At 44.1% G+C, this 15748-nt stretch overlaps 1 protein-coding gene across 3 annotated transcripts in view; it reads right to left on the bottom strand.

The window, feature by feature from the left end:
* Window positions 1–2920: 2920 nt before the first annotated feature.
* Window positions 2921–15748, bottom strand: part of HACE1 (HECT domain and ankyrin repeat containing E3 ubiquitin protein ligase 1) — a 33904-nt gene continuing 21076 nt past the window's right edge. For all 3 annotated transcript variants that reach the window (XM_054173967.1, XM_054173968.1, XM_054173969.1), the window contains 9 exons: window positions 15235–15332; window positions 15012–15099; window positions 13774–13923; window positions 11538–11734; window positions 7769–7900; window positions 7002–7100; window positions 6631–6701; window positions 4308–4421; window positions 2921–3865 (listed from right to left, as the gene is read on the bottom strand). In XM_054173967.1, coding sequence (XP_054029942.1) covers window positions 3763–3865; window positions 4308–4421; window positions 6631–6701; window positions 7002–7100; window positions 7769–7900; window positions 11538–11734; window positions 13774–13923; window positions 15012–15099; window positions 15235–15332 — 1052 coding nt within the window. In that variant the 3' untranslated portion in view covers window positions 2921–3762. The remainder of the gene's footprint in view (window positions 3866–4307; window positions 4422–6630; window positions 6702–7001; window positions 7101–7768; window positions 7901–11537; window positions 11735–13773; window positions 13924–15011; window positions 15100–15234; window positions 15333–15748) is intronic.

The following is a 15748-nucleotide window of genomic DNA, read 5'->3' as shown; positions in this document are numbered from 1 at the left end:
TAGCAGGCAGGCACAGGGAGCTGTGTTTAGCATCTTCTATCCCTTCCATGAGCTTATGGAATGTGATACAGGTGGTGAGGAGAGGGGAACAAGAAGGGGCTTCCCCTGTTGGGAAGGGGGGAACAAGAAGGGGTCTCCCCTGTTGGGGAGTGGGGAACAAGAAGGGGTTTCCCCAAGACAACCTTTCTGGTTTTGAAGGCTAATTTCTTTTTCTCTCCAGTGTTTATTTTAGAATATATATATATAACAATAAATATTTTTAGAAGTATTAAATGCCAATGTATATAAAAGATATCAACATTTCATAAACCCAAACATTTGAATTCTCTATTAGTCTGGAGAAAAAGGAGGCTGAGGGGAGACCTTGCTCTTCTTTACTACTCCCTGAAAGGAGGTTGGAGTGAGGAGGGGGTTGGTCTCTTCTCCCTAGTATCAGGTGATAGGAGAGACAGCAGCCTGAAATTGTACCAGGGGAGACTAAGGTTGGAGATGAGGAAAAATGTCTTTGCTGCAAGAGTGGTCAGGGATTGGCACAGGCTGCCCAGGGAGGTGGTGGAGTCCCCAGCTCTGGAGGTGTTCAAGAAACCTTTGGCCATGGCACTAGGGGACATGGCTTAGTGGTCATGGTGGTGCTGGGTTGATGGCTGGACTGGTGATTTTAGCTTTTCCAACCAAAACAATTCTGTGATTCTATATTTTAGATAGTTTAGATAGATTGATTTATTTATTAGTGGTACTACTAGAGTGCTCCTTACCAGAGTGTCTTCTCCAGGCTGTGGAGATTCTGCTTTCCTCTATCAGTGCTGCTAGCTGGGTGATTTTTGTGCAGATGAGATGAAGCAAGTTTCCCCTTTCAGCCTTGTAGCTGGGGCTTTTGCACACACCCTTGTGCTGACCTTACCTTCCTTTGGAATTTGTGGGTGGGTTCTCGGCTGAGCTGTTGGAATTAAGGGCCAAGGAGCAGTTTGTGTATGCTGCTGCTGTTTCTCTCCGCAGCTGGTGCTCCCAGGAATGTTTAGCATGTCCACAGAAGAGCATTTTTTCCCCAGTTAAGAAGTTAAATTGGCCAACTCCTAAAGTGATGCTAAGAATCAAAGCTTTAAATCAAGGAGATTAAACCTCCTGAGGGAGTGTGGAGCTGTAAAGATAAGTGCTTTTCCGGGAAGAACATCTGTTTACACCCGGATTTACTCTAGATAATCATACAGCTGATAGACTGAGGGCTGTGATCTATGTCTCAGAGACACACTTGGCAGTTCAACAGGTTCTTCGCTCTCTGAAGGCAGCCACAGTCAATATACTCCTGCAGGACTGGCTCAGAGGCAGCAGGAACCACAGAAACTCATCCAGGTGTGTTTTGACTGTCTCCAGAGACACAGACTCCCCAACTTTTTCAGATCTGTTTCTTCAGAGTCAACCAATTAAAAATAACAACAACAGGTGTTGATGACTGAGGGAGCTCTGGATTCTGTTTGTCAGCCACTGACACCAGGCTGGCAGAAAGCACTGGGAGGGATGAAAGCAGGCTAGGGCCAACAATAAGCTTCCAGTGCCTGAACGTCACAGGACCTCTTGTGTGCAAGGAGCAGAACTGCAAAGGCTGCGTTCCTTGAGAGAGAAAGAAACCTGCTGCATGCCAGAAAGGAACGGCAGTGGCTTGGTTCCACTTCTACTCCCAACTGCTGAACAACATCCCAGCTGATTTTTCCAGTAAGGCTTCTGCTTGTCAAGTCTTGCTACAGAGGACTGCCTGCACGCATACCATGAGAGACACAGCAGGGGGTTAGCTATCTATTCAAAAGCTGTAGAAGAGCCATCTGAGCAACCTTCTTTGCCCTTCCTTGCTCTGTGCACTGTACATCCAGGCTGGATGTTGAGAAGACAGCCTCCACTCCTAGCCAGAGCTGGAAGGGGAAGAGCAAGGCTTTGCTGAGCGCTCTTGCACTGCACTTGCAGAGCTGGATCAGCTCACTGGACTCCAAAACCAGCCCAGATAAACTAAAACCACAATGAGTTTACACTCCTAAATAAAGAGCCCACATGCTTTCCAAAGCAGAGATGGTCCTCATTTATTCTCTTTTTACTGTCCATGTGGAAGTTTCCAACTGTCTGGGAGATTCAGGCCAACCATCTTCTCCCTCTGATCCCATTTCCAGTCCTACTGCCTATGGAACATACAGTAGGAGTCATTAAGCTACATTTCACACTTTCTGGCTTTAATGGTTTTGCAACATTAGATGCACACATTTGCAAGCATCCAGACCTAGGCTCTGCTATCTAACATTTCATACAGATAATAAAAGTTAATGAGCACTCATGATCTATGATCTGACAAGGCATCTGTTCTGCTCTTTCCCAGATAAAACACTCACCCTGCCTTGTTCTGGCACAGTGGGAGAGAACAAATACCAACCAATTAATCACTCTATATTAAGTGAGAGTTTCTCCACAGGCCTTTCATACCCCACTGCTAGCAGGGCACAGGTGTCCTAAAAAGAGTCTTGCAATGCAATAATGAAACCCTGCTAACTCCACGTGGCCAAGTGCAGCAGACTGCACTGCTTAGAGCTTCAGCAGGACAAAAATCAACCTGTTCAAAACAAGCAATAATGAGCTTGCTGCTCTACCAAGAGCCCTGCACCAAGAGCTCTGTTCCCATTTCCTACCTATTTTCACCATACTTTACTAGAGGAAAAGGGTTTGAGACACTTTCATTCTGACCTCTCTAGGGAGGTACAAACATGACAGGAAGTACCACGAGATATTTGACATGGGACATGGCATTTGGTCAGGCAGTGGAAGAGGTTTGTCCAGGGAGGTGGAGTCACCATCCCTGAAGGGATGGACAATTTACCAGGAGGAAAAACCAAACACACCCCCAAAGCCCCCTCAAAACCACACAGACTTGTCAGATTCTGGTAAAAATATTAAAGTTTAATAATACCCTCTGAACATACAATTATGTCAAGGAAAGAATAAAGGCATTCAAAACAAATGGCTAGGGATCTTAAATAGTATTTACAAACTCCAAGCTGCAAGTTGCCTATAAAGTCACAAATGCTTTAAATAGTTAGTAGAATATAGTGTAAATTCTAATATAAATTAGGTATGAAGTTCATCTGTTGTTTCTGCCAGGGATAACAGCTCTCATCTTTACATCCTATATACATTAAAAGACTAAAAAGGTATAAAATTTCATTTGCTGCTCTGCAAAGGAATGGAAAATACATCAGCTCTGTCTTCCTGTACAGTGTCCAAATTGAACTCTCTGTAGTGCTCCCTGCAAAAATAAATGGCACTTTCCCAGGCAACAAGGCATAAAGTCCAAGGCTGCCCCTCAGCAGTTTCCCATCTGAGTGCAAAGTGAACTGAAAGGCAGAGGTCATTCAACCATACAGATGAAACCAGAACAAACCAAAGAAAACCCCAACCCACCAAACAAAAAGGTAAACTGTGGGAAGAGATTCCAACAAACTTCCCAATTTAGGCTGAAGTAAAAGCCAAAAAGCATGGAAAGTGATTTCCATACAGAGTTTGTCATCTTCAAACCTCAAAACACAGCATACTGAGGAGTCTGCCAGCATGTAATGGAGGAAAAGTTGATTATAATGGAGGAAAAGTTGATGATCCTGGAGGAATTCTGAAGCCCAGCCCTGCCACTGGGCTGCAGCACCTAAGCTGCTTGCTCCTTGACAGCTTCCAAAATCGCTCCTGCCGCTTGGAATTGCCCAGGAGTGGTCAAGGTGAGTTTTAAAGACTTCATTATGCCATTGTGTAACCATAGCTTCCACAGTGCAAAGCCACCAGAAGCCTGTCCTTAAGGATCTCTTTACTTGGGTATTCAGGTAACTTGAGCATGTTGATACTGCAAAGAAAAGAACAAAGCCACAGCACAGGTCAGGAAGAAACCCAAACAGCAAAGTTTTCTGGATGAAAAACCCAAAGGCATCACACTTAGGGAAGAAAACAAAGCTGTGCTGCATTCCAGCACCACTGAGCATTTTAATGTATTGCAGGAAATAAAGGATTTCTCTTTCACTTCAGGAAACTGCAACACAATAATTGAACTTGAGCATTGCCTTATTGATCCCACTGCCTTTAGCTGAGCAAAATAAACCCTGAGCAAACATCATGGAACAACACCTGGGTTAAAAGCCATCACTTTGATGTTGGATATTGAATACTCTACAAACTCTCTGATTTGTTAGTCTTTCAGTGAAACTATTCCAAATGAATCTACTTTTGACTGTGATTGACATAAAAAAGCCCTGGGTTAAAGACTCCCTCAGTGAGAGCAGCTGACCTACCATGTGCTTGACGTTGGTAGAAGGTTGGCAGTGTATGGCACAGCAGCAATTGTGAAGTTTTGCAATCCACTGCCACCCATGATATGGGCAAAGCCACCATGAGGCACCCTGGAACTGAGAAAAGTCACAAATTAGACTGCTGCAAGAATGTTATAAGCAAAAAAAGTAAAACATATCACCATTGCACTGCACATCTCTCTTACTGCTGACCAATCTCTATAGTCTTTTCACATCAAGCATCTCCCCTTCTTACCCATAGAATGGTTTAGGTTGGAAGGGACCTTAAAGATGACCTAGTTCCAACCCCCCTGCCATGGGCAGGGACACTGTCCACTAGGACCAGGCTGCTCAAGGCCTCATCCAACCTGGCCTTGGAACAGCTGCAAGGAGGAGGCATCCATGACCTGTTCCAGTGTCCCACCCATAAGATCAAGTCCAAGCATTCTCTAATTCCACCAATGAGCCAAGAGAATTCCACATTCAAGTCAGCAATAAACACAGCCCCTAACTGCTGGAAAGTCTCTTCAGTCCATCACTAGATAAAAGATTTTACAGTGTAACTTATTAGAAGGCTTTTCGTACACCAGGTCAGAATTGCACAGGATCAGGGCTCTAAATGTTTAAAAGCAATATATGGCTGCCAACTTCTGTCCCCAAGAAAGAGTTTTCTTTCCAATATAGTCAAGAAAGCCTTCCAGATATGCACCAAGAGAATCCTGCCTCTTACAAGATCTGACCTCTTCTACTGCTTGTACAAACAGCCTTCAATCCCTTTGGCAACTTCAACACCACCAAAATGTCAAAGTTTACATCTGGACAAGATGACCTTTGAGGATCCCTTCCAACCTGATGCAATCTGTGACTCTTGAATCCTAACTCTTCTACCTATTGTTGCACTTAGTTTGCATAAATGTAATTGAAAACAGTGCAGAAGAGATCCTCAAGGACAGTTTCCTTCTGTTTGGCTTTACTTTGAAAAGTAGTTTTCTGTATCAGTAAATGATCCCAAATGCCATGAAGCAGCAACTACCACTCCACTATCATTTGGAATGCTTTAAGCAGCATTTGAAAGAGGACCTTACATCTTAAAAGATCCTTATTGTGAAGTCTAAACTTAGAAGTAAAGTAGCTCACTAACAATAAAAGGCAGGCAGCTGACATGCAACAGATGTGCAGCTAAAACTGCAGGACTCACTTCTGCAGAGGACTCAGTGTACACAGAGCTAGCTAAAGAATGAAACTCAGAATAAATCAAGTGAAACTAATAGAAATTAAAGACTGTGCCACTTGATACACCCAGGACTGTGAAATTCCTTTGAATAAAAGATGAGGTTTGGTGACCTTGATTTGTATTTCACCAATGCTTAACCACAGAGCTTATAAACAAAGGGTCAGCTGCTCTATTAATCCCACAATCATGGAATATGAAGGCAGTATCACCTGCACCTACCACCAGGAAAAAACAATACTTGGATGACACAGCTCAGGTGCCACACATTTCCATCCATCCACAATGCTACCTGGCTGTATCCACACACCCAGCAACTGGCTCAGCAACCGACACAGCTCACAGCAGCATTTGCTGCGCAAAACCTTCCCCCACTGGCCCCAAACCACAAAGGAAATAAAAGTGGCTTCCCCTGAAGAAGTAGTGGAATTTAGGACAGAAATCCTACCTAAAGCAAACAGAATCTTGCATAAAGTTACAGCTTCACTTGGTCCTGACACACTGCACTGATGCTAAATTCAACTCAGCTTCAGGAGGGGGCTGTGCTATGCACACTGACTGAGGTGATCCCTAGTTATCTCATGTGTTAAAGCCTGTATTGATTACTGGAGAAGCCAAGAGCCACATAAATATGCAACAGGAAGAAGAATATAAAGTGCAGTTCAATTCACTACTGCCTTGTTCAAAAATGCCTGGCACAGCAACAGAGGCCACTTGCAAAGTAGTCAACTACAATAAATAGGTGATCAATCACTCTGCTGGCACTACAGGCAGCAAAAGTATTAACAGACACTTTGTCTACTTTGATCAACATACAGAACATCAAAGCATGCAAAAAGGTTTCTAGTTAGGCAATTTTCAATGGTAATATTTAGCCCAGGGAAGCTGTGGATGCTCCCTCCCTGGAGCTGTTCAAGGCCAGGCTTGAGCAACCTGGGCTGGTGGGAGGTTTCCCTGCCCATGGCAGGGGAGTTGGAACTCTATAATCTTCAAGGTCCCTTCTGACCCAAACCATTCTCTGAGTCTACGAACATGAAGTCTCCTGACTTACCTCAGAATACCCAGACAATCAGTTGTTACAGAAGATATTCTCACCTGCCAGTAACAAACTGTAGCAGTAAAACTCTCTCCTCCTGAGTTAGCTCTTCCACAACGTCCCAGAACCACTGAATGAAAAACAAGTTAGTTTGTATTTCCCTTTAAAGACTTGGACTTGATAACAGCAATGCAATACATGGAGTACTCATGGGTCTGCTACTTGAATGATGGACATTTCCATATGAAATTCATACACAACTGAGGCACTGAATGCATGAACACAGGACAAAAAACTTCACACAGGTATCTGCCAAAACAAAGCTTCCATAAATACAGACAGCAAAGGACACCAGCAGCAGCATCTCTCTTGCTTTTGGATTAAAATGCAATAGCCTGTAGCAAGCAACCACCACCATAAATAATTTTACCTGAATAACTTGGTCTCCTCTCTCATAGCCACTGGTGTATTCTGTATTTTTTAGCCAGTCATTCACATCAATTTCTGGCATCCCAGACAACAAAAGCTCCTGCAGAAGCAGCAGAGAGATTGTGAGCAGTCCTCCAGACTGACCATTTCAAGGGTGTAGGCTACTTTAAGAAGTAATGCCTTAAGAAGTACAAAAATCAGAGAGCTTTCTCTGTTTAGTTGCAGCCTCAGGGAGCTGCATTTTAATACAAGATTCTTGAATTCAGATAGCTTCCCATGATCTCTTTCATTTAAGTACACAGCACCAAGAGAGGGAAATTACTGCTCTGAATTTTGGCATGACTTGAGACAAAACTTGAGATGTGTTGGTTCCAGAAGATCAAACCACCACAAAAAAAACCCCCAAACTTATTGGCATTTGATTTTGTCACTTGGGAAAAGCAAAGACAATAGAGAGCATCTTCTTACTTTTAAAGGACTTCTGTCCTCCTGACAGAAAACTGTTTCAAAAGGCTTCAAGGCCCCAACATCCTGATTCCATTTGGAAATGACAGTGTAAAGCATTTATCATGAAGTTAGCACCTTCCAGGATGATGGTCATTCTAATCAACTAGGATAAGCAGGAAGAGACACACTGAGAGCCTCACTGCTAGATTTCAAGAAGCAAAACCCAAGTGAAAGATACAAAATGTTTACTTTTTGAGCACTGAGTTTCACCTCTACACTGCTGAACAAAAGCACTGTAAGAAGTATAAGTCTTCTGCTTACCAGTTCATATTCATCAAAGAGCTGGATCAAAGATGGTGGAATGAACATATGGAAGCCTTGTAAAAAGGCATTTATCTGAGGCTGGATGGCTCTGGTCATTCTGAGTTCTGTCACAAGCTGGACATACTCAGCCTGCAATGTAAAGGACAACATTAAGACATCTAAAAGCCAATCTACACAGAGCTGATGTGACCTCACACAAATGCAGCCCCAATACATCAGAATTCTCCCTGGAGATCTTCAAGGCCAGGTTGGATGAGGCCTTGAGCAACCTGGTTTAGTGCAAAGTGTCCTTGCCCATGGCAGGGGCTTGGAACTAGATGATGTTTAAGGTCCCTTCCATCCCAAACCATTCCATGACTCCATGAATCTCACCTGCTATAAGATGTTATGAGTCCCTGGCTGCTTGTCATACATGGAAGCAACTCAACAGAAACCACAAGACCCCTCAGAATTCAGAGCCCTTTCTACTCTTTCCCTTTCACTGAATCATTCCATTCCCTCTCTGAAGGCTCAGAAGCACATCAGACACCAGAAATACCTACATACTTCCAGAGCTGCATATGCATTCCTGCACAGTGCACAACAGGTTCAATCCAGTCTGCTTTTAAGAGATCTGATTGAACACATGAGACAGATGCCAAGAATATGATGACAAAGTCTAGTTTGGGTGAAGGGTGGCTGTGTGTTTTCCTTTGAGGTAAAGCAAGCAAAGATCATGCTTCCCTGATTTCACAACCACATATATTGTGAGACAAGGATCAATGCTCCTTATGATGTTCAGGCTCAAGAGAGCAGCTCCACTCCAAAGCTGTTAGGGGAAGAAAAAAAATACACCACTTTGTACTGCCAAGCAGAGTGGCCAGGCCACAAACAAGTCTTGGGAGGGCAGAGAAGGCCACAGGATTGGGGAGATTTGTACTGGCTTTTTACAACAGCATATGGTCAGGCTTTGCCTGGCTTTAATTTGGGGCTTTTTCCTTGTAAAAGAGAAAGCTGACAAAGATATGCAAAGAACAAAGAGAAACACACAGCATGGCCGATGGACAAAGCCTGACTCTGCCCTTTGAAGTCTCTCCATTACCATCACAAAAAGCAGCTGACCCGCTGCTAGAGCTGACACTTCAGCTGGCACTACACGGATGCTCCACCTGCAGAATCCCGAGGTCCCACAGCCATTCACCTAGAGCACAGCTGAGCTGAAAACACCAAAAAATTTCCTTCTTTCCAAGAAGAAAAAAGGCAAAGCAACTATTTACACCCACTCCTCTATGGGGCATCCACTCTTGGTTTGGTTTCCAGCAAGAGGCAGATAGCATCACAGAATGTCAGGGGCTGGAAGGGACCTCTAAAGATCATCCAGAATGTTTGGCTGTTTTCATTGGAGCTCTTGGCATGGGATTGATTTTTTTTGGTGGGTTTGTGGCTTGGATTCACTGATAATTTCATTTTTTTGAAATTGCTGTCCTTTAAACAGGCAATCTGCTAATGTGCAAACACAGCAAATTCCCTCAGAGGCTGAATTCTCTTCTCCCAGAGGTATAGGAAAATACAGCGAGCTTTCAACAGTGATCTTTTATGCCTCAGATAAAAGCAAGGGGGAAAGAAAAAGAAAGAGCTCTCTTACAGGGGAAAAACAACACAAATCATGTTTTATAAAGCAGACTCTTTGCAATTTGACTTGTTAGAATTGCTAAGCAAAACCACACTGCAGCATTCTGCCTTGTTAAAGACACTGGGGGAAATCCCCAGACACCACAACTCTCAACCACTTAGTTCACCACTGTCAAACCCAACAAGCAAGAGAGTGGCACCTTGCAGAGGTTTGTTGGCAACATTTTTTCATCTTCAAGTTTAAAAATCAGTTAATATCAAGGGTTTCAAAGCCACCAAAACAATGAAATGCTTCTTACCACCTTTCAAATGAAAGCTAGACAAACCCTCCTGCCACAGCTGAGGAGCTCAAAGAGAGGCATCTGCTCTACATGTGCTCAGCCACCCTTTGTAGTCTGTGCCCCCAGTCAGTAGTTAACAGAGCAATTTCAGCTGCTAATGACTGAAGGTATCCTGGAGCAGGCAAACTTCTAATTCCATGCTGATAAGAGTTTTTAAACTGTGATTTCCTAGCCACTATTCATGTCAACTGTTTTATACATTGAGAAGCTAAACTGCCCAGAAAGAAGAATCACAGAACTGTCAGGGTTGGAAGGGACCTCAAAGATCAGCCAGTTCCAAACCCCTGCTATGGGCAGGGACACCTCACACTAGATCAGGTTGTTCAGAGCCACATCCAGCCTGGCCTTCAAAACCTCCAGGGATGGGAATCAAGAGCCTTGTTTTCTCTGATAGGTAATAAAGAAGTCAACCATTCTTCACAATTAGCCTTGTTTTAGCATCTGTATTTCTCCATCACTGACTACATGGCAGGGAACAGTGCAGGAGCAGACAGGCAACTTGTATTCCTGTTCCTGGAATGCCACTCTGCCTTCATGGAAATGAGGATTAAACACACAGGAGTCCAGTGCCAGTTGCTCCACCACCAGCTAGAAGTTTGTCAGAACAGATGCTGACATCAAGTGGTCATTTCCAACACAGCAGCTGCCTGCATGGCATGTCCAACACTGCCTGTCTGCAAGGGGGGTCTGCTGAACACGTGTGAGAAACAGAACACAACACAGACAAACTGCAAAGAAGTCAATGACACAAAAACTGCAGTTCTGCTCAGGATACTCCTGCAGCTGGGCAGCCTGTGTTCCTGCTGACTGCAGAGAGGTTGGACAAGATGACCTTTGAGGGTCCCTTCCAACCCAATGGAATCTGTCAATCTGTTACTCAACTGTTCATTTTTGTTCCTATTTTCTTTCCAACAGTTCTGTCAGGAAGAGCCTCAAATCTGAACACTCAGACATTTTAAATGGCACTATTTCTGTAACTTGCTAAGCTGGAAAAGGGAGAAGAGTGTTGGCAACTTTGTGTGTTTTCTTCAAATGAAGCAGAACTTTTGCTTCCAGTTAGAAAGTCAATCTGAACATGAGCCAGCAATGTGCTCAGATGGCCAAGAAGGGCAACAGCATCCTGGTGGTGCCTTTGTATTTGGCATTGGTGAGGCCACACCTCAAACACTAGGTTCACTTTTGGGCCCCTCACTACAAGAGGGGCTGGAGAGTGACCAGAGAAAGGCAAAGCTGGTGAAGGGTCCAGAGAGGATCAACTGAGGTTGGTTAGCCTAGAGAAAAGAAGGCTGAGGGGAGACATTGCTCTCTACAACTCCCTGAAAGGAGGCTGGACTAAGGTTGGGGATGCTCTCTTCTCCCTAGTATCAGGTGACAGAACAAGAGGAAATGTCCTTAAATTGTGCTGGGTAGGTTTAGGTTGGATATTAGGAAAAATGTCTCTCCTGCAAGTGTGGTCAGCCATTGGAACAGGCTGTCCTGGGAGGTGGTGAAGTCACCATCCCTGGAGGTGTCCCAGAAACCTGTGGCCATGGCACCTGGGGACGTGGTTTAATGGCCATGGTGGGGTTGGGTCAATGGTTGGACTTGATCTTAAAGGTCTTTTCCAACCTCAATGATTCTATGAACTTTTGTCTGCAGTTGTTCACAAAGTCAGCCCAATTGTTTTTCTTACCCATCAACTTGAAATAAGCCTGTGCCTGACATAACTGCAGGAAGCAGTGCAGCATCAGGCTAACAGTGTGCATTCCTGCTCCTGGAATGACACTCTGCCTTGATGGAGAAGAGGATGGGGAGTACAGTGGCCCAGCACTCACCTTGTTCTCCTGTGTAACCAGTATGCCTGCACCCCCCGGCTTCAGCGGCACTTCCTCCATCGCTCCAAACACATCGGTCTCAACAGAGAAGGTCAGCTCCAAGCCCAGGTCACTGATGTCATTATCTAAAATCCACTGCAAATTCTTGGCATACTCTGGATCAATAGATGCTACATCCTGATAATTTACAGGTATACCTAGAAAAAGAGACAAAAGCCCTTCAAGTAAATAGGGTAAAGCAACAGACAAGGCTTTGACTTTCTCTGGTAGAAGATTGCCCTCTAGAGAGAAACCAGAAGAATACAGAAGAGGAGAAAGGATTCACTGCAGCACAGCTACACTTACCACACCTTAAAAGGATTAAAGAAGTTTTCTCTGCACATTCTTCCTCCCAGTGCAGCAAATGGCACACCATTTGAGCAACAGTCTGCAGCATTTTAGCTCACTAATGGATTGCGGTAAAAGCACCTAATTGCACAGCACACATCAGGGGAAAGCAGCTCCCTACAAAAACCTCCCAAGTTCTCTACAGCACTTTGAGAAACCCAAATAATCCATTCCTCTACAGACTAAGCTTCTCCCCCAGAAAATTAATTTAGTAGAGAAGAGGGAGAGAAGAAAAAGACAGCCTTTCAGTCTCGGGTTCTCTTTTCAATCGTTCGCTACCAGACTCGCTACACAACTGGAAAAAGTGACAGGAATTCCACATCTTCAAACTGGAGAGCCCATTCAGAGAAGACTTGCTACAAGTCTGCCTTTTATCCAAGTGTAGAAACTGCCTATTTACAGCCCCTTCATAGACATGGCACTCAGATTTGAGCAGAATGCCCAGAACAGGGTGACCCTGAGTTTGCCCAGCAGAGCTGCTCTCCTCTCCACACAAGAAGGCAAATCCCAATTATTTTAACTCTCTTCTGATAGATACTTTAGCTCCACCAAGACACAAAAACCTGAGGAAAGGGGTGAGGTTTAGTCAAAAGTGAGTTATCAGGAAGTGCTCTCTTTGCTTCACCATCTTCTGTGCATTGTGAAGTGCCACAAGGTGCCCATTAGCAGCAGTCTGATCGAGCTGTGGAGTGCAGCAGCAGTACTCTAGAGACTAACACAGAACTCAAAGGTTAGCAGTCAGTGCAAAAGCTGCTACAGCACTTCCCTGGCAGAGCCAAGAGTGCTGAAATGCTGTGTGCACAAGCTGCAAGGCATCGCTTTTGTAATCAGATCAAGCAACACCCCACTTCAAGAGAGAATGGATAGGCAATTTCCCAATTAATGTACTCCAGAGGAGTAACAAAGGGAATTTACCCTTTGTCAGATCTTGATGGAAGAGGAAAGGTTGCTCATGACAATGCAGAACAGAGCCATCATGTTCAACAGCAATCACAAGGGCTCTCAAAGAAGGGCTCTAGAGCACAGACACCACCAGCTAGCAGTGACCCTTCTCAGTTAAAAACAATTGCATTTTTATGAAGCCTCCTGACCAATGCCCTTGAATGTGGATGAACCAACACTGCTTGGAAAGGAGGCAGGATGAACTTGCATTAGTTCTGAAAGACTACTCCAGGAAATAAATGCCTGTTGGAGTGGGTAGACAGGGAAGCTCACAGCACAGGGAAGCAACTTGTTAGAACAGCCCATGACTGAAGCACTGCAGGCACAGTGACCTGCCTGATCAGATTTTGGCCAGAGTTCATAAACACAACCAGCTTTTTATGCAGGCCCTGAGTGAACTAGGGAAGGAATCTTTTCAGAATGGCATTCCACAGCAGGACAGATGAATTTCACCAAAGGATTGCACACACCACAGCAGCAACTGGCTGCACAGCTCTGCCTTTCAGGCATTGCTTGTCAGCAGCATTAAAGACATCTAAATGCTGTAATTATGTTTTAGACAGATTAATGATGCCTGCCTTGTTTTTCATTTAAGATTCATATTTAAATTGAGAGATTAGTTATGTGATTAACAGTTACTAACTGCACAAAACTCTCACATAGTTTTGCTAATGTATTTCTGGATTTTGCAGCTCTAACAGTTCCTAAGAGAGGCTCAGGCTGGAGCAGCAATTACTGCCACATTATCTTGTGACTGATACACATGGAAGATTAGCAAGACTCATTGCCAGGAGCTTGGCACTTTTTAGATACACACACAGAGGAAAAAAAGGAAGAGGTTTAGGATGTGGAAAGGTTTACAGGTCAACTGTTCTGCCTAATAAAGAGGATTTTCATCAAGCCATACCAAGAATGTGTTTGTAGAATGATCTTGTGAAGTAGATGTTCACCAGCTGCCGGTGATTCAGAGCCAGCCCCAGGATCTGGCCTGCAAAACGGAAGTAGTTCAGATGATCTGGATTCACAGAAGAGTTGCTGTTGGGCTGGAAAGTTGTTCCTGTAGAATAAAAAGATTACCATGCTTAGTGACTGCCTTTTGGCTTTTTTTTCCAGTGAAGTTCACATTTATCCAACACTCTAGGCACCTGAAGACACTGCGAGCGTTGGACTGGGGGGTTCGGGAAGATTGATTGAGTTTGTTGACACCAAAAAGACATCAGGAAGCAATGTCTTAGAATGCAATGGCAGCCTATGACTGCAACAATGCTGCTCAGAGCCTCTCCAAGGCACCACTCAAATAATTCTCATCAACATATGGATAATCATGGTCTGCTAGATTAGGTCCTCCACCTTGCTATACTGCTATGTGCGTTTTTGGCTCACTCTTCTATCAGCTTGTCAACATGCTCAAAGAAAGGGTCAGAACCCATCCACTCCCTTTCTTCTGGCTCCAGCCAGATGCAGACAGGAGATGGTCCACTCCTGGTCTCCCTGGAAAGGATCACCTCAAATAAATATTCCTGAACACTTCCTTTTATCACCCAGAAACTAATCTATGCCTCTACTGCTGACTGAATTCCTTGCCACTTCTCATGACACTGTAAGGTAGAAAGGAAAACATTTATCCTTGCTGATGACGTGAAATCTTTCACTGACCTAGCACCAAAAAGTCAAATACAAGGTAGAGCTGTGGAGATTAACATCTGGTTTTACCACAGAAATTAACTGATTGGCTTTGTGGATTTCTAAAGGAACTCAAGGAATACCTCCACAGTTGCCTTGTAGATGCAGAGAAAGGAAAACAGTCTCTATACTCCTCTCCAATTGCTATGTCCTCCTACTACCAGGCAGAAATAGCACACACCCATTAAAACCAGCAATTCATTCTGCTCTTAACAGAAGAGAACATAAAAAAAAATATCAAGGAAACTTCCTATGAAGAAAAATATTTCACCTGTAGTTACACAAATGTACTATGAATAGATAACTTCTCTAGAAATAAGATCCAGTTTGTCAGTGGTGCCTTTAAAAAGCAACACATCTCACATTCTGAGGCCAATGAAGTGGCTGGTTTTTCTTGGATTATAAGAAGATGACAGTCTAAAATGAAGAGTGGGGGGGAAAAACAAGAAGTCAGAGACATACCATCAGCTGACTGTGTGAATAAGGCATAGTCTGGGTTAACTATTTCACTGGATAAAATATCAAACCACTCACGCACCACACCCTGGCCCTGCAAGTCAAAGCAACAAAGTATGTTAGCACACAGAAATTTCACTGCAGTTACACTGGTTAAAACAATGCTGTGAAGAGAATGAGTGTGGCCACAGATCAACAGCAGAAAGGAAAGCCAAGCATGGTTACCTACCATGCCTTCCTCTCCGTGAAATCTCACGGCGATCCCCTGCTTCAGTTTGGCGCAGTTTGCTTTAGAGACAACTTCACAGCTACTCCTAAAAATAGAATCTAAATACAAAGTACCAATGAATGTTTTAGCCCACTGCATTCATTTCAATGTATTCCATAGAATCACAGAAGTGCTGAGGCTGGAAAAGACCTTTGAGATCAAGTCCAACCAGTCGCCTAGAGCTCACAATCCCACCACCAGTGCTAAGCCACTGCCACTAAACCACATCCCTCAGCACCACATCCATAACTCTCTTAACTCCAGGGATGGTGACACCACCAGCTGCCTGAGCAGCCTGTTTCAATGCCTGGGAACCCTCTCTGGGAAGATATTGCTCCTAATATTCAACCTGAACCTCCCTTGGTACAACTTGAGTCCATTTCCTCTTGTCCTGTCACTTGTTGCACGTGAGAAGAGACTGACCCCCACCTCACTCCAACCTCTTCTGAGGTAGTTGTAGAGGGTGATGAGATCT

The sequence above is a fragment of the Dryobates pubescens genome, chromosome 28 (assembly GCF_014839835.1).
Source record: "Dryobates pubescens isolate bDryPub1 chromosome 28, bDryPub1.pri, whole genome shotgun sequence".
NCBI lineage: Eukaryota > Metazoa > Chordata > Aves > Piciformes > Picidae > Dryobates > Dryobates pubescens.
This window is presented reverse-complemented; position numbering and strand designations above follow the sequence as displayed.